General features: G+C 34.0%; 2 protein-coding genes and 1 non-coding gene across 3 annotated transcripts; 1 reads left to right on the forward strand and 2 right to left on the reverse strand.

The window, feature by feature from the left end:
- The first annotated feature begins 10,333 nt into the window (after nt 1-10,333).
- LOC132639259 (probable CoA ligase CCL9) lies at nt 10,334-14,745 on the forward strand. The gene is made up of 5 exons (XM_060355721.1): nt 10,334-10,776; nt 11,293-11,749; nt 12,295-12,885; nt 13,974-14,077; nt 14,206-14,745. The coding sequence occupies exons 1-5, from the start codon at nt 10,573-10,575 to the stop codon at nt 14,422-14,424; spliced, it is 1,575 nt and encodes a 524-aa protein (XP_060211704.1). The 5' UTR covers nt 10,334-10,572; the 3' UTR covers nt 14,425-14,745.
- On the reverse strand, nt 11,115-11,186 carry TRNAD-GUC (transfer RNA aspartic acid (anticodon GUC)). Its single transcript has one exon. It is a non-coding gene; the product is annotated as a tRNA-Asp (tRNA).
- A 555-nt stretch (nt 14,746-15,300) lies between the features above and the next one.
- Nucleotides 15,301-18,690, reverse strand: LOC132639267 (tubulin beta-8 chain). Its single transcript, XM_060355731.1, has 3 exons — nt 18,230-18,690; nt 16,633-16,902; nt 15,301-16,180 (listed from the first exon to the last, which is right to left on the reverse strand). The coding sequence occupies exons 1-3, from the start codon at nt 18,621-18,623 to the stop codon at nt 15,501-15,503; spliced, it is 1,344 nt and encodes a 447-aa protein (XP_060211714.1). The 5' UTR covers nt 18,624-18,690; the 3' UTR covers nt 15,301-15,500.
- Nucleotides 18,691-23,567: the final 4,877 nt, after the last annotated feature.

The raw sequence follows: 23,567 nt of genomic DNA on the forward strand, positions 1-23,567 counted from the left end.
CAAGTAAAAAAGGACGGGGGAATATCAACGTAACATGGTTTCTTGGTTATACAAAAATTCACTTATCTAAATATTGATTATATATAAAAACAATATATGAAACTAAATATAAAAATTAAAACAACCATATAATATGGAGTGGAGGAATAATTCAATAAGTAGCAAGAAGAGATTCTTAAAAAAGTGTTGTAACAAACCAATTATAAAAATTCATGTGGAGTGGTATTAAAAAATTGAAAGAGAGCAAAAAATGAAAAATAAAGATATGCAAGGAAAAGTCAATTGAAAAAGCCACATGTAACCATCTTATTGGAGTTGTGAGAATGTGAGGACTACAAAACCTCACTATCCTCACTTATATATAGTTACTAGATGGTTTATGCCCGTACTGCGCACGGGCCCAACACTTCGGATTATAGTGTATCTATGTATATGTAGTTATGTTTAGATAGTGATAACATATATATATATACTATGTTCAAAATACGATTAATATAACATTGTAGTTTGTGCTCCGTATCTAAAACTTTATTTTATTCGTGTTTGCTACGAAAATTATGAATACTTTTTAAAAGAGAAGACTTGTTTAAAAGAAAACTATTTTCCTCTTTTTGAGATAAAATAATAGCAATATTTAAGCATCAGTTGATACTTTCAATTTTAATTCGATTAATTTAAAAGTGTAAAATACTTATTATTTTTTATCAAATTTTGATTTGGATAATTCTAATTCAAATTATTAAATTAATTTTACATGTTTGAAACGAAACAAAGTAGAAATTAATTTTCTATTTAAACGAAGAAATGCTATTTTTTAATTTTTAGTAAATATTCTAGGTTTAACTCATTTTACTTGTCATGTTGTCTTTTGCATGGTTTTTTAAGGAAACGTGAATTAGAATTATAATTTGACTAATTTACCTTATTCATTATTTGATCTTCATTTGATATTAATCTCTTTTCACATTTATTAGAGTAAGAATAAAAATAAAAAAGTGATTAAATTGTATCTTATTTTTTAAATATATATATTTTAAGTATATTTATTTTAGTAAACATAACAAATAAATGACATGGCGGAATAGCAAATACGGCAATTAAATATTTTGAAGAAAAGTAATAATATGAGGTCCATGTTTTTTGCTGTGCAATAATTTCATTTGCTCTCACTAATGGGTTAATATGCATGTAGTAATGAATCCACTATTATTGACTTGATGGGGATACTTTGGGAATTACATGAATATTGTTTGATTTTTTAGTATATGGGGTGCACGTTTTTTTTTTTTTTTAACGTTGCTTTTTTCCTTTTTTTTAATATGGGGTCCATTTTTTTTTTCATGAGTTTGGAGACGGTGGGGTCCACTTTTTTTCATGAGTTTGGGGAGGGTGGGGTCCAGCTTTTTTTTTTAAGAGTTACTGTCGACGAAGCATGGGTAAACCGATGCTTCTATATAGTAGAAAAATAGAAATATAATAAAATATTTCTATCTACTTTTTAGAAGAGTTGGTAATATAAAGTATAAAACGTCATTTTTTTGCCCTTAAATAAAAAAGTGGGTGGGACCACAAAGGATTTTTTTACTCTTAAATAAAAAAGTAAGACCGAACACGAACGACGATCTTGCCTCTATAAACCAGCTCTTCTATATAGTAGTAATAGTAAAGTAATACATATAATTTTTTTATCAAATTTTGATTTGGATAATTCTAATTCAAATTATTATATTAATTTTACATGTTTAAGATGAAACAAAGTAGAAATTTGATTTTCTATTTAAATGAAGAACTTCTATTTTTTAATTTTTAGTAAATATTTTTTGTTTAACTCATTTTACTTGTCATGTTGTTTTTTACACGGTTTTTTAAGAAAACGTCAATTATAATTATAATTTCACTAATTTACCTTATTAATTATTTGATCTCCATTTAAAATTATTTTTTGTTTTATGACATTAATCTCTTTTCACATTTATTAGAGTACGGAAAAAATGAAAAAGTAATTAAATTCTATCTTATTTTAATATATAAGTATTGTTATGTCCCGTATTTTCGTATAACGGGAAATCAAGAAATAAATAAGACTTGTGTGTGTTGAGGAAATAATTTGATTCAAGTTGCTATGCTCATGTTGATTATGAAATCATTGATGTCAAGACCTCGGCGAAGGCCGAGGGTAAATTTGGAATTTTAGAAATTAGTCCGGGAATTACAAAACGGGACGTATTATGAATTGGGCCAAGAGAATTTGAACAAAAAAAAAAATGGAGGCCCAAAAATATGTGAAGTGGCCGGCCAAGGGAGGCCCAAGCCCACTTTTAAAGAGTCATGTGCTAAGCACATGACTCCTATTTGGATATATATCATGCTAAGACTTTAGTAATTATCAAGAAGCTCAAAAAAAAAAAAAAAAGAGGAGAGCAACCACCAAAAACCCCTCTCGGCCGTGTAGAGAAAAAGGAAAGAAAAATAATTCCCAAGCCTTGTGCTTGCTCCAAAAATCTTGACTTTTACATAGTTGTAAAGTGCTCAAGGCGCTCTCCGACGTGATACAAGTAGTTTGGAGGAAGAGCGACGTTTGCGACAAGTCGGAAATTCAAGAAAAAGGTAAGATTTTTATGTTTTAATGTTATGAAATGGATATATATGTGTTAGTGATTGGATTAGCATGAAGATTGTGGGTTGGGGTTGTGTTTGTGCTTGGCGTGTGTGTGTGAAAAGGGTGAGTTTGGCCGTGTGCCTTAGATGGGAAAACAAGTGTGAATTGATTTCGTTTAAGGTTGTTAGTTGTGTCGTCATGGCCTTTATAGCGTAAATGAATGTTTGGAGAATTGATTTGGTGTTAGAAAATGATTTCGGACGTTATCGGAAAGTGTATACCTTTGGTATATTTGTATATATCATAGTATATTTATGATACTAAGGACTTTAAATATGATTTATAGTTGATGATAATGAATTCGGAATGAAACGACGCAAGTTAGAATGTTCGTCGTAACTTTTGGTGTTTTGAATGAAAATTGGAAAGTAATGAACTTTGAATAAGTTTGTATGTGGTTTGGAACTTGTTGGTGGTGTGTTTGAATAATTTTGAATGAGTGAATGAATGGACTAATGTGGAAATAGATTTGGAATTTTGAAGTTTGAATATAGAATTACCAACTTATGTAATAAGGTGCAATTTTGAAGTTAGTGTGGTTGATTGTGGTTTGTATTGTGTAATGATGTTTGGGGTTGTTGTTGTTGTTGTATTTTGAGCCGAGCCAAGTCTCGGGGATGTTAGATTTATAGGGGAAATGCTGCCGAAATTTCGGTAGCCAAGTATAGCCCCAAAGATGAAAATGCTAACTCTCATGAATAGTAACTGGTAAAAGTGACCATTTGCAGTTTCTGGACGAAACGGGAATCGCGATTTGACGAGCGTAAGGCGCCAACCAGGTATGTAAAGCCTACCTCTCATTCTTTTGGCATGTCCTAGACCCACTAGGAAAATTTCGGAATCTCGGGAATAACCCTGCTCTTGGAAATCGAAGTTCAAGTTCGAGCACTATTCACTCAGCGCGATTGAACCCCTTTTTGTCACTTTTGGTTAAAAGAATGTTCGTACCTCCATAACTTGTGTTGTTGTGTCCGAAACCCTTCGAAACTTTCGTAGATGGCTCTATGGAGCCGAAATTCTGTGATTTGTGTCCGCAGCCTCAATTTGACCCGAGGTGGGCCCGCGAGCCCCGAGGCTCCCCTTATTCGGCTTGTTTGATTCGCTTGTGTCTGTTATGATTCGCAATCTTCTGTTTATGACTCAAGGATGTGTTTGAAACTTCCTATGCCATTAATGCATGTTCCGTACTTTGGGATGATGTGAGAATTCCGGAAAAATGACTTATGAACAGTTTTCTTACGAATTTGACAGTTTGGAACTTCGTAACCTTTATATGCCTACTTTTATCAATTCGATTCCTACTCCGAGCCTTCTGGCGTCGGTATATACCTATATGTAAACTATATGTTGAGTCCGGTAAATTATTTTTGATATGCATATGGTTTCTGCACTACTCTGTTCGTGCTGTCTGCTATGATTTCGTTCGTCGGTACCCGGGCCGACTTTGTGATCGTGCGCGCTAAAATATATTCGGGAGTTATGATGTGTTACGGTTTCCGAGGCCTCGCCATAGGGCCGGTTATCGCTTATGGAGTTATGATGTGATATGGCATTTGATATGTTCTGATGATATGATGTGTGTGTGATATGATGTGTCTGGAGACTGTACGGAGATTTGAAAACTTCTGGAGTCATGATGTGTTGTGGCACCAGCGTCGGGGGGTGACCACGTTCCTAAATCCCATACATGATTTGATTTGCATTTGTACGTTCGCCTCCCGCGCGGATTTGCTTTGTTTACGATGTTGGTGTGTTTGTTCTTTCTGACTCCAGCTGTGTTTGTGATTTCTGTACCTTCTGCTTTACATACTCAGTACTTCTCCCGTACTGACCCCCGTTTCTTCGGGGGCTGTGTTTCATGCCCGCAGGTACAGAAGCTCGTTTGGGTGGTCCTCCAGTCTAGGCTACTCATTCTGCTGTGTTGAAGAGCTCCCCTTTGATTCGGAGCCTAGCCATTGGTACATATCTTTTGTTGTGTCTATATCCTGTATATTTGGATGAGTGGGTACGGCGGGGCCCTGTCCCGTCCTATGTTCTTATGTTCTGTTTTGTCTAGAGGCCTGTAGTCAGATTTGTGGGTCGTGGGTCCGGTGTGTTTGCATGTGAGTCTGTTGTACGATCTTAAGTGGCCCGTACGCTACTATGGCCAAGTCGGCCTCTGAGTTTGTATGTATGTGTATGCATTTGGGGGCGATGTGCATTCCGCCACCCTTCTGATGTGTGTGTGTGAAATTTGGCGATGTATATTCCGCCTCCTTTCTGATTTGTGATTTGTTTGATTTGTACGGGCGACTGCTTAGGATAAGTGTTCGGTAGTTGTTTGATTGCGATGTTGAGTTCGAATAACGTACGTTGAGTTTGGTCGAGTCTGATTACGATGATTTGGGTGTGAGTTCGTTTGGGGTGTCCCGGAAGGGCACCAGTCGCGGCCCACGGGGCTGGGTCGTGACAAGTATTTTAAGTATGTTGCTATACAATAATTTCATTTGCTCCCACTAATAGGTTGATACGCATGTGGCAATGAATCCATCATTATTGATTTAATTGTTTGATTTTCTAAGCACTTTTTTTTAACATTGTTTATTTTTTTAATATGGGATTCTTTTTTTTTTTTAATATTGCTTGATTTTGTTAATATGGGGTCCATTTTTTTTCCGTGAGTTTGGATGTGGTGGGTTCCACTTTTTTTTCTTCTCTTTTTTTTTTTTTAATACTGGTTGGTGTTTAATATGGGGCCATGAAGAACTTCTATTTTTTAATTTTTAGTAAATATTTTTTGTTTAACTCACTTGTCATGTTGTTTTTTACACGATTTTTTAAGAAAACTTCAATTAGAATTATAATTTCACTAATTTAGCTTATTAATTATTTGATCTCCATTTAATATTATTTTTTCTTTTATGACATTAATCTCTTTTCACATTTATTAGAGTAAGGAAAAAATGAAAAATTAATTAAATTCTATCTTATTTTAATATATAAGTATTTTAAGTATGTTGTTGTACAATAATTTCATTTGCTCCCACTAATGGGTTGATACGCATGTGGCAATGAGTCCATCATTATTGATTTAATTGTTTGATTTTCTAAGCATTTGTTTTTTAACATTGTTTGTTTTATTAATATGGGATTCACTTTTTTTTTTTTTAATATTGCTTGATTCTGTTAATATGGGGTTCACTTTTTTTTTCCCTTGAGTTTGGATGTGGTGGGTTCCACTTTTTTTTCTTCTTTTTTTTTTAATACTGGTTGGTGTTTAATATGGGGCCCACAATTTTTTTTTAACATTATTTTTTTTTAATATGGGATTCACTTTTTTTTTTTAATATTGCTTGATTTTGTTAATATGGGGTCCACTTTTTTTTCCCGTGAATTTGGATGTGGTGGGTTCCACTTTTTTTTTTTAATACTGGTTGGTGTTTAATATGGGGCCCATAATTTTCTTTTTAATATTAGTTGTTGTTTAATATATATGGGGCCCACAATTTTTTTTTGCTTGATTCTGTTAATATGGGGTCCACTTTTTTTCCCGTGAGTTTGGATGTGGTGGGTTCCACTTTTTTTTTCTTCTCTTTTTTTTTTTTTGAATACTGGTTGGTGTTTAATATGGGGCCCACAATTTTTTTTTAACATTGTTTGTTTTTTTTAATATGGGATTCACTTTTTTTTTTAATATTGCTTGATTTTGTTAATATGGGGTCCACTTTTTTTTTCCCGTGAGTTTGGATGTGGTGGGTTCCACTTTTTTTCTTCCTTTTTTTTTAATACTGGTTGGTGTTTAATATGGAGCCCACAATTTTTTTTAATATTAGTTGTTGTTTAATATATATGGGGCCCACAACGGACGACGAAAAAGGACCCCAACTGGTGCTAATACTGGTTGGTGTTTAATATGGGGCCCACAATTTTATTTTTTTAATATTAGTTGTTGTTTAATATATAAGGGGCTCACATTTTTTTTTTTACAATTTTTTTTATGGGCCTGTTTAATATGGGGCCCAAATTTTTTATTTTTTATTTTAAAGGCCCACAAGGGACGACAAAAAAGCACCCCAACTGTCTATATAGTAGTAATATAATAAAAACAATATATGAAACTAAATATAAAAATTAAAGCAACCATATATAGGAGTGGAGGAATAATTCAATAAGTAGCAAGAAGAGATTCTTAACAAAAGTGTTGCAACAAATCAATTATAAAAATTCATGTGGAGTGTTATTAAAAAGGAGAGCAAAAAATGAAAAATAAAAATATGCAAGGAAAAGTCAATTGAAAAAGCCATATGTAACCATCTTATTGGAGTTGTGAGAATGTGAGGACTACAAAACCTCACTATCCTCACTTATATATAGTTATAATATTATTATATATGCATGGATTACCATGTGAAGTAATGACTTATACATAATACATGTTATATGCCCAAGCAAGGGCGGAGCAGGTGGGAGGAAAGGAGTTCATCCGAACCTCTTCAGCAAAAAATCAGCGAAATATTACACTGTATATATAAGTTTAACATTTTTTTTTATGTATATATAGTAGATGTTGAATTTTCTTGGGTTCTTTGTGTGTTTACTTCAAGGCTGGCCCAAGGGCATTGCCCGACCCAAGGCCAAAGCCACTAAGGCAATGGCTTTGGGCCCCCAAAATTTTGGGGCCCAATTTTTTATTAAGTTTTATGCGAATTTATTTTTTAAAAAAATATTGTGACTTATGGTACTTTTATGTAATTTCTAAATATGTAAATTACTTTTCAAAAAATCTAAAGATTGTATGTCTATATTCACGATAAAAATAAAGAAGTTGGACTCTTGAAATTCAAATTGTGTCACATGTATAGAGACAGAGGGAGTGCATAATATTTATAAAAGGAAAAACAAAGAAGAAGTTTTTTTTTAGTCGCGTGGCTGATTAGCTATATTGTCAGTTGAAATTTTTTTTTTAATAAATTGATTTGGAAAAATTGTTGACAACTTTGCATTGTTCTTGACGACTATAAAACAATAATTATTGAGACTTTGCATCTAACAAAAACTAGAGAAGTAGACTTTAAATAAAAATATATATGACGATCTTTCTCTAAAAAAAAAAAAAAAGTTTAGGGCCTTTCTCTGAAATTTAGCTATAGACCCCTAATCTTGTTGAGACGGCTCTGATTTACTTCTTTATATTCTTAAACCCCTGAGAATTGTGACTCCGCCGGTGAGCCCAAGTATTGGTTACTTTGCTCATTCTTGATCGTCCAATTCAGATTGTCTTCTGGTTGTTCGATAAGCTAAGGCCTAATGTATATTTCGATCGCAATGATTAGGCCTTATTGGCTGGTTGTTCCACTGTCTTGTAATTATATCTCGATTGAACCATTGCGATCGATCGTCTTATAAATAGGTTTAATTCTTTCTGCCATATTTTGCTAGGACTGAATTCACTAAGCTCATATAAAATAGGATGAAAAGTTTTGTTAAAAAAACAAATATCATTAGAATTAAAAGTTTAGTAATGTCTCCGTTTCATTTTATATATAAGACTATGTTTAACAGGACATAAATTAATAATTGTAGCACATACCAAAAACATTAATATTCTTTCAACTCATAATTTTAAATATATTGTCATACTAGTATCGTTTGGCTCGGGCTACATTAAAATTTATATTTACAACCTTTTTTTGTGCTTTTTTTTTTTTTTTTGTTACTCTTGCTTTTTATTTTGTTTTTGTAACATTATATTAGTTGTAAAAGTAGTTCGACACTTTCTCAATGTTTCTAATATATTGAATCGTATAGAAGTTTTTGTAAGTTAGAAAACAATATTTTTCTTAGAGTATATCTAGACTTCCTTTTTATTTTCAAACAAATGCATGCACTTTCCAAAGTTGCTTAAAATTTGCCAAAATGTACAATGACAAATAATATAAAGGTAATCTAATAGTCGACTCGGTCCATATTAGCCTGGGCACACCCCTTAAGAAATCACTTATCCTTAGAAAGCAAGAAACATTTTTACTAAATCACCTTAATTAAAGAGTGCCCATTTAATATGATTTTTTGGTTGTGTAAAAATTCACTTATCTAAATAATGATAAATTTGATCTATAAACTATTAATATCTTCTTAATTATATATAAAAAATATTTATTTGGACTAAATATAAAAGTTAAAAATACCATATAAAAAAGATTCACAAAAAGTATTATAAATATTAATATACACTAATTTTAGGGACCCACATAGAAATGGACAAAAAAATAGAGTGGAAAATGAGAATAGGCTAAGAAAGTCAAAAGGAAAACCTAACCATTAGTTAGAATCTAACTAAATGACTACAAAATCTTTAGATTTCCCTTTGTTATAAGTAGTAATTTTTATTGCTACAAGAGCATGCCATTACGATAAAATTAAAAAGTCAAAAAATTCCAAATATAAAAAATGTTATTCTCGTTTGAAATATATTATTCTCTCCGTTTCAATGTAAGTGTCTTCTTTCATTTTTAGTCTATTCTAAAAAAATGTCTTCTTCTATATTTGGTAACATGTTAATCCAATATTCTATTTGGATTGTTTAAGACCCCAAAATTCAAAGGATATCTGAATATATTACACACATTCTTAGTTTTAGACCATAAGATTCAAAAATCTTTTTATTTTCTTAAATCTCATATCTAATTAAATTAAGAAAAAGTGTAATATAAAATAAAACAAAAGGGATAATGAACATTTTAATTCTTTGAGCTCCGTGGGTGCGAGGTTCTTCGGCGGAAATCCTTGTTCTTCCCTTTAGTCCAGAGTCCAGACAAAACAATTTTCAACTTGCATGGAAAGAAGCCAATTTGGAGTTGGTCTTTTCGAGAAGGCTTTTGTCGCCCCAACTTTTTTACGCTTTCATCTTTACCCAATCACTTTAGCCCAATTTGCTTTCACATCTCATTTTATGTGTGGAGTCACAATTAGGTTCTAAATTTTTAAATAGCAATGTCTAAACCACTAAAGGATGTATGTATTGGAGCGGATGAAATTTTCTCTCTTAATCAGAAGTCTCGAGTTCGAACTTTAGGTATGAAAAAATTATTGATAAAGAGTGTTTTTGGGCCCCACGCGACACGAATTCGAACTTAGTCAAGCTCCAATGCGAATATCGGACACCAGTAAAAAAATCAAAAAAAAAAAAAAAGAATAACAATGTCTAATGTTTGTAATTGAGTGTTTAAATTAATTTCTGTACATATTTAGTAAATTTCTACTCGAAAATACAAAATTTAAACTAAAGTTGCCGAACTCATATATCTTCTGGCTCTACCTTGATCTTACGTTAATCCTCAACAATCGTTGTGATATTACTCCCTCTGTCTCAATTTATGTGGCACTTTTCACTTCTCGAGATTCAAACTGCATGAACTTTGACCTATATTTTAAGATGTATCTTTCACCAAATTGATATGAAAAAAATTGCAACATGTATTACTTTTCATATAATTTTCAAATATATAAATTTTAATCTTAAAATATTAAGTTAATCGATTTCAATTTAGCTTCAAAGTTTAATTAAGTTGATTCTCGAAAAATAAAAAATGACACATAAATTGGGACGGAGGGAATACTGTGTTATTATGGATTCAGCGCATAACCGTCAGCTTATAACGGAGGCGAGTGATCCTAGGTGAGAATATCGAGAAAATGTGTACACGCTCCAAGAATTTGCCACTTGTAATTTTCATACCTACCTTCCCTGGCTTTGCATACTGAAAATTAGATCCTGCCTTCCTCCCTACTTCTTTACCATCTTTTGGCCGCCACAATTCTCTATATATGCCTTGCCCATCACTGCCCAATTTTCATCTCATTTCATTTCAATATTTCTCTTTGTAATTGTGGTAACATATCAACTCTTGAAAGATTGTTTTATTTGTTGAAAAATGGCAAGTAATTTGATGCTCACGGGGTTGTTAAAACATGTTGCTGAAAAATTCCCTACCCGCCGTGCGATATGTGTTTCAGGAAAATTGGATGTGACACATGCAAGGCTTCATCAACTTATTGAACAAGCCGCTTCTCAACTTGTTGCTGCCGGTGTTGAGCCCCGTGATGTCGTCGCTCTTACCTTTCCCAACACTATCGAGGTATATTTAGAGTACAAATTCTTTACACTGTCAGTGTATATTAAATGTAAGAAATATCTACGGCTCTTGTGCTTTTTGCTTCTAAAACATAAATTGTCAAGTGGTTATAAAACTGGTTCGTTTAATTTTTGCGGTAATTGAGTAATATAATCTCACAAATGGGTCTGGGAGGGTAGAGTGTAGGTTTTGATAAGCAGAACTGGCGATGCAGGATCAACCGGTCATTAAGTCGAAATCAGCTAAAGAGTGTGTAAACTAGCCTCGAAAATGGATGGCGCACGACCTACGCCCAGCCATCGGGAGGGTAGAGTGTACGCAACCCTAAGAAAAAAAAATATCGCCGTTGCCGGGGATCAAACCCGGGTCACCCGCGTGACAGGCGGGAATACTTACCACTATACTACAACGACTTGTTGATACTACGCATTCTTGTTTGTTTTGTGTATTTAATACACTTAACGACCTTGAAGAATGTCTAATTATGGAGTATTAACTATATGTGGAATTTTCTTGCAGTTTGTGATTATGTTTCTTGCTGTGATTCGAGTTCGAGCCACAGCAGCGCCACTAAATGCAGCATACATGCCTGAAGAATTCGAGTTTTATTTATCAGATTCCGAGTCCAAAATCTTGTTAATTGCAAAAGAAGGAAATGAGGCAGCTCAAGCAGCAGCGACAAAGCTTAATATCCCTCAAATTACTGTTACTCTACCCCAATCAAACTCTGATATCTCTCTCATCCCGAGCAGTCCGCTGTCTGATTCTGATTCTATATCCAATATCGTTAACGAACCATCCGATGTTGCACTTTTCTTACATACTTCAGGCACCACAAGTCGACCAAAGGGTGTCCCCCTGACACAACACAATTTGGCATCATCGGTGAACAATATCAAATCTGTTTACAAACTCACTGAATCAGACTCTACGGTCATTGTGTTGCCACTCTTTCATGTTCATGGATTAATTGCAGGTAAATGCGACAAACTCTTATCTTTTTTTAGTAACTCGTTCAATCCGTCCAAGTTTAAACAGGTTGTGTTATGATCCTTTTGTTGACTTGGCCAAACAAATTGAATCCAAAATGAGTTTCATATCAAAGCAGGCCAAAATGCAACTGAATTTCGAACATGCAAAATTATATTTGGAGATTGTGAGTTGTTTAATCTGAAAGAACTAAAAATAATAATTCAAGAAATATACGGTAGTTTTCACTTTTCTTTTTCAAAAAACACAAAAAATGGGGGAGATCAGATCATGTTGGATAAGTTGGATTATGACCCGTTATTGAGCCATCTTAAGTACCTTGGACCTATGTTGCTCATACTCTTCAAAAATGTGTCGGATCCTTAAAAAATAGTGCATTTTTGGAGAATCTGATACAAATGCGCCTGCATTTTTGAAGAGTTCGAGCAACATAGCTTTGGACAGGTTCAGGCATGAACATTTTATTAGTTTGACCCATTTTTGCTCATCCAAATTTAATCCTACGCACTCACTTGCCGCTCCTAATTGCAGGATTACTGAGCTCGCTCGGTGCTGGAGGATCCGTGACGCTCCCTGCTTCAGGGAGATTCTCCGCTTCATCTTTCTGGTCGGACATGATCAAGTACAACGCCACGTGGTACACTGCGGTCCCTACCATTCATCAAATCCTACTGGACCGCCATTTCACCAATCCCGAGCCTGCTTACCCGAAACTCCGGCTCATTAGGAGTTGCAGTGCTGCATTAGCACCATCCGTATTGGCAAGGCTAGAAGAAGCATTTGGTGCCCCTGTTTTAGAGGCATATGCAATGACAGAAGCCACACATTTGATGTGCTCAAATCCATTGCCCGAAAACGGGCCACATTTACCGGGCTCAGTAGGGAAGCCTGTGGGCCAAGAAATGGCGATATTGGATGAGAGTGGTGTGGTACAAGGGCCTGATGCAAAGGGAGAAATTTGCATTAGGGGTGAAAATGTTACTAAAGGGTATAAAAATAATCCTGAGGCTAATAAATCTGCTTTCCAGTTTGGTTGGTTTCACACTGGAGATGTGGGATACTTGGACTCTGATGGATATTTGCATTTGGTTGGAAGGATCAAGGAGTTGATCAACCGTGGAGGTATGTTTATTTCTACTTTATAAATTCTTGTTAGTATTCAATGTGATTTTGGTCTTCTATTAAGTGCTTCTCTTCAATGCATGATGATTAGTATTGGTGTGAATATGCTATCTTGGATATTATGTTTTGATTTTTTTGTATTAAAAGAAAAGAAAAAGTTATATTATTTAAAGGGAGTTAAGATAGTTTATGGCTAAAAAATTTCCAAGTATATTACTCAAAGCTGAAACACTAAATTTTTATTTTTCGAACACGCCGGTGAAAATCTTGAATGAGCCATGGTTTGATTGATTTATCGTAAAAGTTGCGTTTTCCTATAGTAAATTCTATGTTAAAATATTAAAAAGTCAATATCCCAATTTACAGAAGAAATTAAATGCATCGACTTTCCTTCTTGAAGGTGTCATTATTTTTGGGGAGGATATTCGAGTACATTAGTATGGACCGTGTATCTATTATTATTTGGGATTATTGACTAGTACTTTTGAGGTCCCAGAATAATTAAGTTGTCATCAAACTTGGCTTGCACCTCCCGTATGCTATTTGGTAGGATGTAACAACTTAATGGGGCCTTTCTCCATTGTAATTTTCGTAATTTGCCCAATTTTAGGTTCATGATATTGACATCTACTCTTTCGACTATTCGATAATGTCTTTTTCCAAAAGCCAAACTAGATTTTTCCTTCAGCCTGTATTGAAAGCTATTTGCTCAGTAGATCCTAAGGCCTCTTAAGATCTCCGCCGAAAAATACAAAGAGGAAACTGCTCCCTTCGTTCTAATTTATGTGATGCTATTTCTTTATTTGTCCATTTCAAAAAGAATGCAAATTGATACATATTCAAATAATTAAATTTTAAACCTTGCATTTTACCCTTGCTAAGAAGCTTTTACAACCATGTAATTGTTATGGCATATATATGGTTAAGACCACATTTTCTAAAGTCTTCATTTTTTTTTCCTTAAATTGCGAGTCCAACTATGTCACATAAATTGCAACCGGGAGAGTAAGAAAATGGTCGAAAGCATATACCCTTTGGGCCACCCATGAATTGTTTCTGATCTGTAATTTTCCTTCTTCCAATTTCAGGGGAAAAAATATCACCTATTGAAGTGGATGCTGTTCTTGTTTCTCATCCAGAGATTGCTCAAGCTGTTGCTTTTGGAGTTCCTGATGACAAGTATGGTGAAGAGGTAACAAAATGACCCTAATTTTATGTCTCAATTCCAGGGGGGGTGGGAATATCACCTATTGAAGTAAATTTCATTTTCTGCTGTGTATAATATATTTTGTCTAATTCAGATACATTCATGTTTCACAGATAAACTGCGCAGCTATTCCAAGAGAAGGGACAAAGATCGATGAAGAAGAAGTGTTGAGATTCTGCAAGAAAAATCTGGCAGCCTTTAAGGTCCCCAAAAGGGTATTCATGACTGATTCTCTTCCAAAAACTGCAACTGGAAAAATTCAACGACGACTAGTGGCAGAGCACTTTCTTGCACAGATCTCAACTGCTAAAGTGCCCAAGTTCGGAGCTTGAAAAAATATACCAGGGTTTCTCAAGTACCTTAAGCAGATGAATTGTTATAATAGTAACATATATGCCTTGTGCTCGTAATCACTTAAGTACCTGAACAAGAATCGGAGAATCACTGCCTCCCGATTAGTAAATTGTCTTTCCTCTAAAAAGATTGTTAGTAGATTCTTTTGGGGCTTTTTTTTTTTTAAGGTCATCATTTTTGGTAGAAGCATTAAAAGTTTTCTTCCTTGTATAAGTGGCTATTAAAAGAGTAATATTTTTACAATGAATTTTGTCGAATGCAGAGAAACATGGAGGAGTCCTTTGCCGTGATTTTCTTCATTTTGTTCCTTTTTCCGTATTATTCTTCTTTTTGTTTTTGTCCAAAGACACGAAACGTATCAAAGTTTGGATAAATCTTTGGCTTCATTATCTTGTTGAGCAGTAATTCATGATAATTTGATACTCAGTTACTCCAGACGTAGGACATCCTTTGCGTCTGCATCTCTTGGGCACAAACATCAGGGAGAAATCTCTGAGTTAACCACGTAGAGATAACTAGCCATTAAAAAAAATTGTATTTTAACGCAAACGCATATATAGCTCGCGTGATGATACTGAACTTCCAATTACAGCATATCATGCAAGTTGAGCTCTATAGCTTTTACCTGCGAACCAGGATATGGGCTAGTAAAGAGTAATGAATTAGCTCGAACATTAGTGGGACAATAAGCTTTCAGCTTATCAAATTACATAAAGCAGCAGCCTGAAATTGTTGCAATTTCCAATTTGACCACAGATAATAAACACTAGTAAGTTATAATCAAAGTAAAAATGATATATTGCTCAAGAAATAAGCCATTGACCCCTTCTGAAGTATTTCATCTAGAACTAGAATAGGGACCAAAACAAAGCATCCATTAGATTTCAATGTCATAGGTATTATGAAACATTACCAACTATAATGCGAATGAATCAGTAATTGTGCCACCAAGGTGACCAAACAGAACAAAGTTCCAAACCACAAAACAAGAATAGAAAAACTTAACAGCCACTACTATATAACTGCACTCAAAATTCCCCACAACCTGAATTCATCAACCTTCTAGCTGTTCCTCCTCATCTTCATAATCATAACCTTCCTCCTCATCAGCTGTTGCATCTTGATATTGCTGGTACTCAGAAACTAAATCGTTCATGTTGCTTTCAGCCTCAGTAAACTCCATCTCATCCATACCTTCTCCAGTGTACCAATGCAAGAAAGCCTTTCTTCGAAACATAGCTGTAAACTGCTCACTGACCCTACGGAACATCTCCTGAATCGAAGTGGAGTTACCAATGAAAGTTGAGGCCATCTTCAGACCAGTTGGAGGGATGTCACAGACTGTTGACTTGACATTGTTAGGGATCCACTCTACGAAATAGGAAGAGTTCTTGTTCTGTACATTAATCATCTGCTCATCAACTTCTTTGGTGCTCATTTTTCCACGAAACATGGCTGAAGCAGTCAAATATCGACCATGACGAGGATCAGCAGCACACATCATATTCTTTGCATCCCACATCTGCTGTGTTAGCTCAGGAACAGTCAATGCTCGATATTGCTGTGACCCACGAGAAGTGAGTGGAGCAAATCCAACCATGAAGAAATGCAACCGAGGGAATGGGATGAGGTTAACAGCAAGCTTGCGGAGATCAGAGTTGAGTTGACCAGGGAAACGGAGACAGCAAGTTACACCACTCATGGTGGCAGAAATCAAATGGTTTAGGTCCCCAACTGAGCAAACATCATCCATCAGTAAATAAATCAAAAAAATCCACTGTAGCAAGTATATTGATGATGATGGTACATGCAGTAGAATTCAATGTCATGCCTCAAATAGTAAGGAGTGAGTGCGATTTCCAAACCAACTAAAGAGAAAAAAGGACAAGCCCTGACACGTAGTGAGCATACGACCAGAATCATAAATAATCAAAAAGTTCTTGGACCTAACATTGAATGCAAAGAATTGTGAATATTCTAAATACAAGTGGGTGAATCAACTGAAAAATGATTCATATAACATTTACAGCACATAAATAAACAAATGGCGATTTTAACATTCTAAGTCATAAAATAGACAATAACACTAACCCAAGATACATGAAATAAATGAAAATATAACACATAACTATCAGGTTGCATTTAGTTAAGAAAAGACCAGCTAACTGAAATAAGATGTAACTTACAGCTGGGAGTAGTAAGTTTGAGAGTTCTGAAGCAAATGTCATAAAGAGCTTCATTATCCAACACCATACACTCATCTGCGTTCTCAACAAGTTGGTGAACAGAAAGAGTAGCATTATAGGGCTCAACAACTGTGTCGGAAACCTTGGGGGAAGGGAACACAGAGAAAGTAAGCATCATTCTATCTGGGTATTCCTCCCTGATCTTAGATATAAGGAGAGTTCCCATTCCTGATCCAGTTCCACCTCCCAGAGAGTGAGCAACCTGGAAACCTGAAACCAAAAACAAAATCCATATTCATTTGCTTAACATATCAGATTAATTACTAGTTCACAAGGTATTTTACAGCCCAAATTGTTTTCACAAGATGTGAGAAAAAGGTAGACAGCGGAGTCTTTTACTTATTTAAACGGTAATAAACCAAATCTAATTTGGATCACGGACTCTCATTCAAGCATGGTCCGAGTTTTCTAAAATTCAAACTGCACTCATGTACTTGGTTTTGGACCAAAAATAAGAGATTGACCAAGCAAAGAGGTTTCAAGCCATTGAAGCAACCATGATCGTATGGCCATTAGGAGAAAACTATATTCATCCTGAATAACAGTGTTAAGTAACATATCACTCAATTATTCTCCATAAACTAGTGAATTTGCCAGTTAGACACAAATTTTCTTTCCAAAATGAAAAAAGTTGTTTTAGTAAAATTGAACTAAAACTCATTCTCCTTCATATGCGCAAATAAAATAAACCTAAACTAAATCAACACGCTCATTCAAAGAGGTATTGTATCTCATAAGCTTCAAAATGCACAATATCTATTTTATACTACTAGAGATAAATATATATAATTAACAAAACTCCACCAGAATGAACGATTTAGTAAAATCAATATTCAAACGCAATAACTTAAACAGACACTAATATTACCAAAATTTCACTTGACTGTCTCATAAATCAAAGAGGACACATAAAACATAACGACCGAAACACATATCCCTTCAATATAACCAAAAAAAAAAAAACAGTAAAATTGCTAGTTCAAGGGAATTGACTCTACTAGACTCTCCTGATGCACAATAATCAATCTATTTTAAAATTATTAGAAACAAATATAGTACATAATAACAAAGCACCAGCAGATAGAGTTAGTAAAAACGGAATTCAAAAGCAATATAACTTTAATAAACCCTAATCTAACCAAGAATTCACCTGACTCTCTCAGAAATCAAACACAATAACTTAATACACGCTAATCTCAGCAAAAAATCACCTCTGTCTCAGAAATCAAATAAGACAGATAAAACATAACCAATAAACAAGAAATAACAGTGAAATTGCTAGATCAAGGAATTTGAGTCAGATATTTATCAACTACCTTGTATTCAGTCACAATTGGAATTAAACATGAAATACCAGTGCAATTGCTAGTCTATTTTAAAATTACTAACAAATCACCACTGGATTGATTTAATAAAATAAAAGTAGATCAAAACTGAAACGCAATAGACACTAATCTCATAAAAAATCAACCTGACTGTCTGGTCAATCAAATAACACACATAAAAATCTGTAGATCAAGGAAATTAAGTAAAGTACCTTGTAAACAGTCACAATTTTCAGCTTCTTTTCTAACAACATCAAGTACCGAATCAATAAGTTCAGCTCCTTCAGTATAATGTCCTTTGGCCCAATTATTGCCCGCACCAGACTGTCCAAAAACAAAGTTATCAGGCCTGAATATCTGTCCATACGGACCAGATCTAACACTATCCATAGTACCAGGTTCCAAATCCATAAGCACAGCACGTGGAACAAACCTTCCACAACTTGCTTCATTGTAGTACACATTTAATCGTTCTAATTGTAAATCACTGTCTCCTTGATACCTTCCTGTTGAATCAATACCGTGTTCAGCACATATTACTTCCCAGAATTTTGCTCCTATTTGGTTTCCACATTGGCCTCCTTGGATGTGTAATATCTCACGCATTTTGAAGTGGTTTTTGTTAGGGTTTTAGCGAGTTTTGAGTTTTGATTTTTGATTTGGGAATGGGAAAGTGGATATATATTTGAGATAGGCGAGTAAACGGAGGTTAAATGTAACGGTGAGGGAAATGTTTTGTTTATTAGGGGGAGTTTTGAATTTTGAAATTTAGAGATATATTCGGGGGGTGTTGGGATATCGTAATCGCGGGTGGCACGTGATTAGCAGACAAGTTACTTATATATGCTTTTAAAAATAAAATTCTTTTTTCCATTTCCATACTCTGCAGATACTTTGGGATTGGAAGTTGGAAACAAATGCAATTTTCTTTCTTCGTTACACCTTATATGTTACTCCCTCGACGTAAAAAGAGTGTTTACTTAGTTATTTATACTCTTCTTAAAATAATTAGGGATAATATAATTAAATTATTATTTTATCTAATATTTTTTAAGGAATGTGTCAAGTCATACATGGACGAAGTATCATAATCCTTTCATAAATGTGTTTTAATACTTTTAATTGTAAATAAACGGTAAGAAATTAATAAATCAGTATCCGAATTGAGATCGTAAATTAAATTTCAATCCTCATATATTTTGATATAAAGAGAGTATCTTGCTGGAAAATCAGATATTTATCTTTTTCTTTTCTTTTTTTACACATAAAAGGAGAGACAGTATATCAATTACTATTAAGGCTTTTGAATTCTATAGTAAATAAAGGTAATGTGATTTGTTCGTCAATGAACTACTCCATTATCTGAAGAAAAAAGAAAAAAACTACCCCCTCAGAGATCCTTTTTTCCCTTTTTGACAATTGAAAACACATGCAATAATTCTTCGCATATGCTATAAAAAAAACAATTAGAGTACGATATAAAAGTCATCTAATTTAACTGTATACTATTTTTTATTTTATTATTTGAATAGAAGACAAATGAGACACCCACTGCTCCCTCTAATCCACCTGTGATGCAACTAGAAGTTTTACTTGCATGAGCCTCTGTTTTGTGAGGCAAAAAAGTAGACTCACATCTTACACTTTTGGATTCACATATTTTAAGTTCACTTTTTTATCTAACAAAAAGAAGTCTCACATAATTAATATCAGTAGTGTGAAGCATATATTAAAATGTTTTGATGGCAACCACTCTCAATCACCCAACATCTAGACCAGGTATAAAAAGAGAACAAATAAATCATGTCCTTAAAGGGCTAAATATATCTTCCGAACTTATTTTGGGTCCCTCTTATCCTTAACGTTTTTAAATATACCCCTGTCTTGATAGAAATTATCCCCCAAAATAACCTGAAATTATTTTTTAAACTCGCTTCATCATTTAAACTCGACTCAACTAAATAATAACCCATAAGATCTCTTTATTCCCCCAATTTCCTCAAACTTCAAACCTGCGTATTAGGGGAATAAGGGGATCTTACGGGTTATTATTTAGTTTGGTCGGGTTTAAATGATGAAGCGGGTTTAAAAAATGGTTTTGGGTTATTTTGGAGGATAATTTTCGTCAAGACAGAGGTATATTTGAAAACTTTAAGGACATAAGGGGTATTTTTAACCCAAATAAGTTCGGAGGATATTTTTAACCCTTTTTTCAAAGTAGATGGGTATTTTTGACCCTTATCCCATAAATATATCCCCTATATGTTTTGCATACCATTTTTTTTAACATAAACAAAGCTAACACATGGAGGATTATTTTTCACTTTAAGTCCTGACATTTATATTCAATTGATTACGTTAGCGTTTGGCTATAGATTCCTAAAAAAAATTTGAAAAATTTGATTTGGGTGAAATTTTTCAAATGTGTTTGGTCATAGTTTTTCAAAACATATTTCACTTTTTGTTTTGGAAAACATGAAACATTACTTATATCCATAAGTTCTAAAAACTATCAAGAATACTCAGTTATACAAAACATACATACTTGCTAATCCCAAATTATATAGAACATGATATTTTACTAACAACTGCTAATAACACACTCATTAACTACTACAATTCAAATTACAATATAAAGATCTATTTTTATCTTCGCAGCAGATCCCTACGGTTGGCAAAACAATTTTCCCTAGGGTTTCTTCTTCTACTGATTGGGCATAGCTTAGCTCGTTCACTAGATTGCTTTAATTGTAAAAACATGATAGATATGGCTTTAATGAAGGAACATGATAGATATAATTAGTTGGGGTCATAAATAGATGGGGTCTTTTTATAAAATACAAAAGTTTGGGATAATTTTTGGGCAAGTCGCAGGAATGCCCTTATTTTGGGGTGGTCTTTAATTTTTGCCCTCAAGTTGGTGGTCTTTAATTTTTGCTCTTCGCCTAAAACCATGAGGTTTGGGTTCAAACCCCGACTCAGTCAAAATTAAAAAAAAAATCGCAAGGCAGAGTTTTGTAGCAAAGTTAGGCCTGCAGCCAGAATTTTGCCTGTTTCAGGCAGAGTATCAACCTCTACCTTAAGGCAAATTTTGCCTTGGGAATCCAAACCTCTGCTTTGCAAAATTTCTTCTTTTTTTTACTAAGCTAGGGTTCGAACTCAGAACCTCGGGATATTAGGCTAAGGGTAAAAATTAAAGACCACCCCAAAAGAAGGGCAATCCGGGCAAAAAAAATGATAAATTTTAAATGTTTTTAAAAGGCCAAAACATGAATTTTGCCCCAAAAATAGGTTTGAGCAAGAATTTGGCATTTGAAGATTTGTTTTCAAAATCTGTCAAATTTTTATAGCCAAACAAATCTTCAAAATGCTCCTAAAATCTATGGCCAAACGAGAGCGGCATAATTTTCTAAGTAGTGGACAAATACTTTTCCAATATAAGGTATGCAAAATGATTTTCGCAATTGTCATTTTCTTTGTAAATTTTCAGGTGGCCCTGTAACGGCGTCTAACAGTGCTACTAAAGCCATCTGGAGAGGTAATGGTCTGATGGATAAAGATGGCCTACATACATCCCAAACGTGCTTTTCACTCTTAACAACTGGAAAATTTAAAAAACTTGTCAGAACAATTTCATGTTGCTTGTTGCACTGCCACTATCACTATAGAGATGCCAAAGAGGAATCAAGTGACCCATCAATCATTAAATATTTGCCATGAAGCAAACCAACAATTCTATATCCTTCGATTACCCAATATTTAAGCAAAATATTGATTTCTCTCGTTTGCATATTATACACAAGTCGAACCAGAACTAGTGTACATTTTTTATGACACATTACACCTGCAGAATTTATGAATTTGGAAATGTAAAATTATGAGCTCATTTGGTATGTGGGATGGGGTAACGGTCTCATGGGATAAAATGCGGGATTATTTAATTTTATCCCGTGTTTGGTTGGTGCCTGGTGGGATAGGAGATAACAATCTCATTGGATATATACTAAAATGGTGAGATTACATATCCCATATAAAAGGCGAGATAATTAATACTATGAAATATTTTTGTCTATCACATCGCGTCAAACGAAATGATATTGCCAGCTCTACAAGAGTGACTTAACTACTCTACTAATCAGTTGGTTAGCTTCGGATTAGCTCTAGTTAACTTAACACAACCATTGCAGTTATTTAATGGTTAGTTAGTTCTAGTAGTTAGTCGGTTATTAGCTAGATTAGTTAAATAGAGAGCTTAGTTGGCCACTGTTGTATATTGATTTTCCCTTTTTCGAAATGGATCTGAGCTGGCGCTTTCTTCCCCCTCTCAATTGCATGTTCCATCATTGATTCGATCTCTAGCTTTAATTTCTAACTAACTAGATTTTATACGAATTTACTTTAACAAATTGGTACATTCTGCTGCCTTATTGAGAGCCTTCATTGACATACGCAGTTGATTTTCCAATATAAGAGAACCCCTTGTTTATGTTAGATGTCATATTTGCGTGTGATCAAGTATGAGACGACTTCAATTTCTAACTAACTTGTTTGGAGGAAGAATTCATATACTACTTTGAAACAGTAATGCCTCAATAAGATGTTATGTATTTTAAGGTGGCTAATATTATTATTTTAAACTGTTTGAAAATGATGATTTGCACAATTTATATAATATGATATTAGAGCTAGTTGAGTTCACCAGTTTAAGAATTTCACCATCGTATCAACAAAAACGTTTCCATGTTCTTGAACCATGAAGACATGTCGGAAACCTTCAATAAAAAAAAATGCACACTTTTAGTAGTTTAAAAGAGTTGTTTGTTCGGAGGTATTAGAAATTAATCCAGTACATTATTGATATATTATTTTTCCTCCTTTTGGTTGGCATTTTCATTTCTAGTATAATTAGGAGTTGTTTGGTTGGTGAATAAGGGATTATAATGAGATTCAATAATGACGAGATAATTTACCGGATATATTTTAATGATAAATGTTTGATTTGTTGGATTAAAAATATGATGTACAAGGCATAATGTACTAAAACATGTATTTGATTTTACACTAGACTAAATAAATTGAGATAAACTTCTATCTCCAATTTCAACCTTGACTCTGGAAGAAGAATGTTGGAGAATGAAATCTTTGTAAGTTTGTATTTTATTTGAAGGGAACTAATTCCGGAAGTGTTATTTCACAATGAATATCACTTTTTTTTTGGGGGGGTTTAAACATCGAGTTACTTGTACTTTAATCCATATATTTAATTTATATGGATAAAAGATGAATGAATTTGTACTAGTATTAGCTATAACGATATTATTAATCTCTATAGAATAATTTCAGGTAATGTATTCTTTGCCTAACAAATCCACAAATTAAATGACCCCTCAGCTGCTAAAGGGACGTTTCATACAGTACATCAATAACAGACACTACTTTGCCCTCTTATTTTCTTGTACGGGGGCTGGCTCTTTTTATCTTTGACTACGTACACTTGTCTTCCTATTTTATTACTCCTTTTGCATAATTGCATTGTCCTATTCGGTGTTT

Source organism: Lycium barbarum, chromosome 1, assembly GCF_019175385.1.
Source record: "Lycium barbarum isolate Lr01 chromosome 1, ASM1917538v2, whole genome shotgun sequence".
Taxonomy (NCBI): domain Eukaryota; kingdom Viridiplantae; phylum Streptophyta; class Magnoliopsida; order Solanales; family Solanaceae; genus Lycium; species Lycium barbarum.

Coding starts and splice junctions, on each gene's coding strand:
- LOC132639259 (XM_060355721.1), top strand. CDS start 10,573: ATGGCAAGTAATTTGATGCTCACGGGGTTGTTAAAACATGTTGCTGAA. Junction 11,750..12,294: donor TGTTCATGGATTAATTGCAG/GTAAATGCGACA, acceptor TCCTAATTGCAG/GATTACTGAGCTCGCTCGGT. Junction 12,886..13,973: donor GGAGTTGATCAACCGTGGAG/GTATGTTTATTT, acceptor TTCCAATTTCAG/GGGAAAAAATATCACCTATT.
- LOC132639267 (XM_060355731.1), bottom strand. CDS start 18,623: ATGCGTGAGATATTACACATCCAAGGAGGCCAATGTGGAAACCAAATA. Junction 16,903..18,229: donor AAATTGTGACTGTTTACAAG/GTACTTTACTTA, acceptor TTTTGGTTTCAG/GTTTCCAGGTTGCTCACTCT. Junction 16,181..16,632: donor CAAACTTACTACTCCCAGCT/GTAAGTTACATC, acceptor ATGTTTGCTCAG/TTGGGGACCTAAACCATTTG.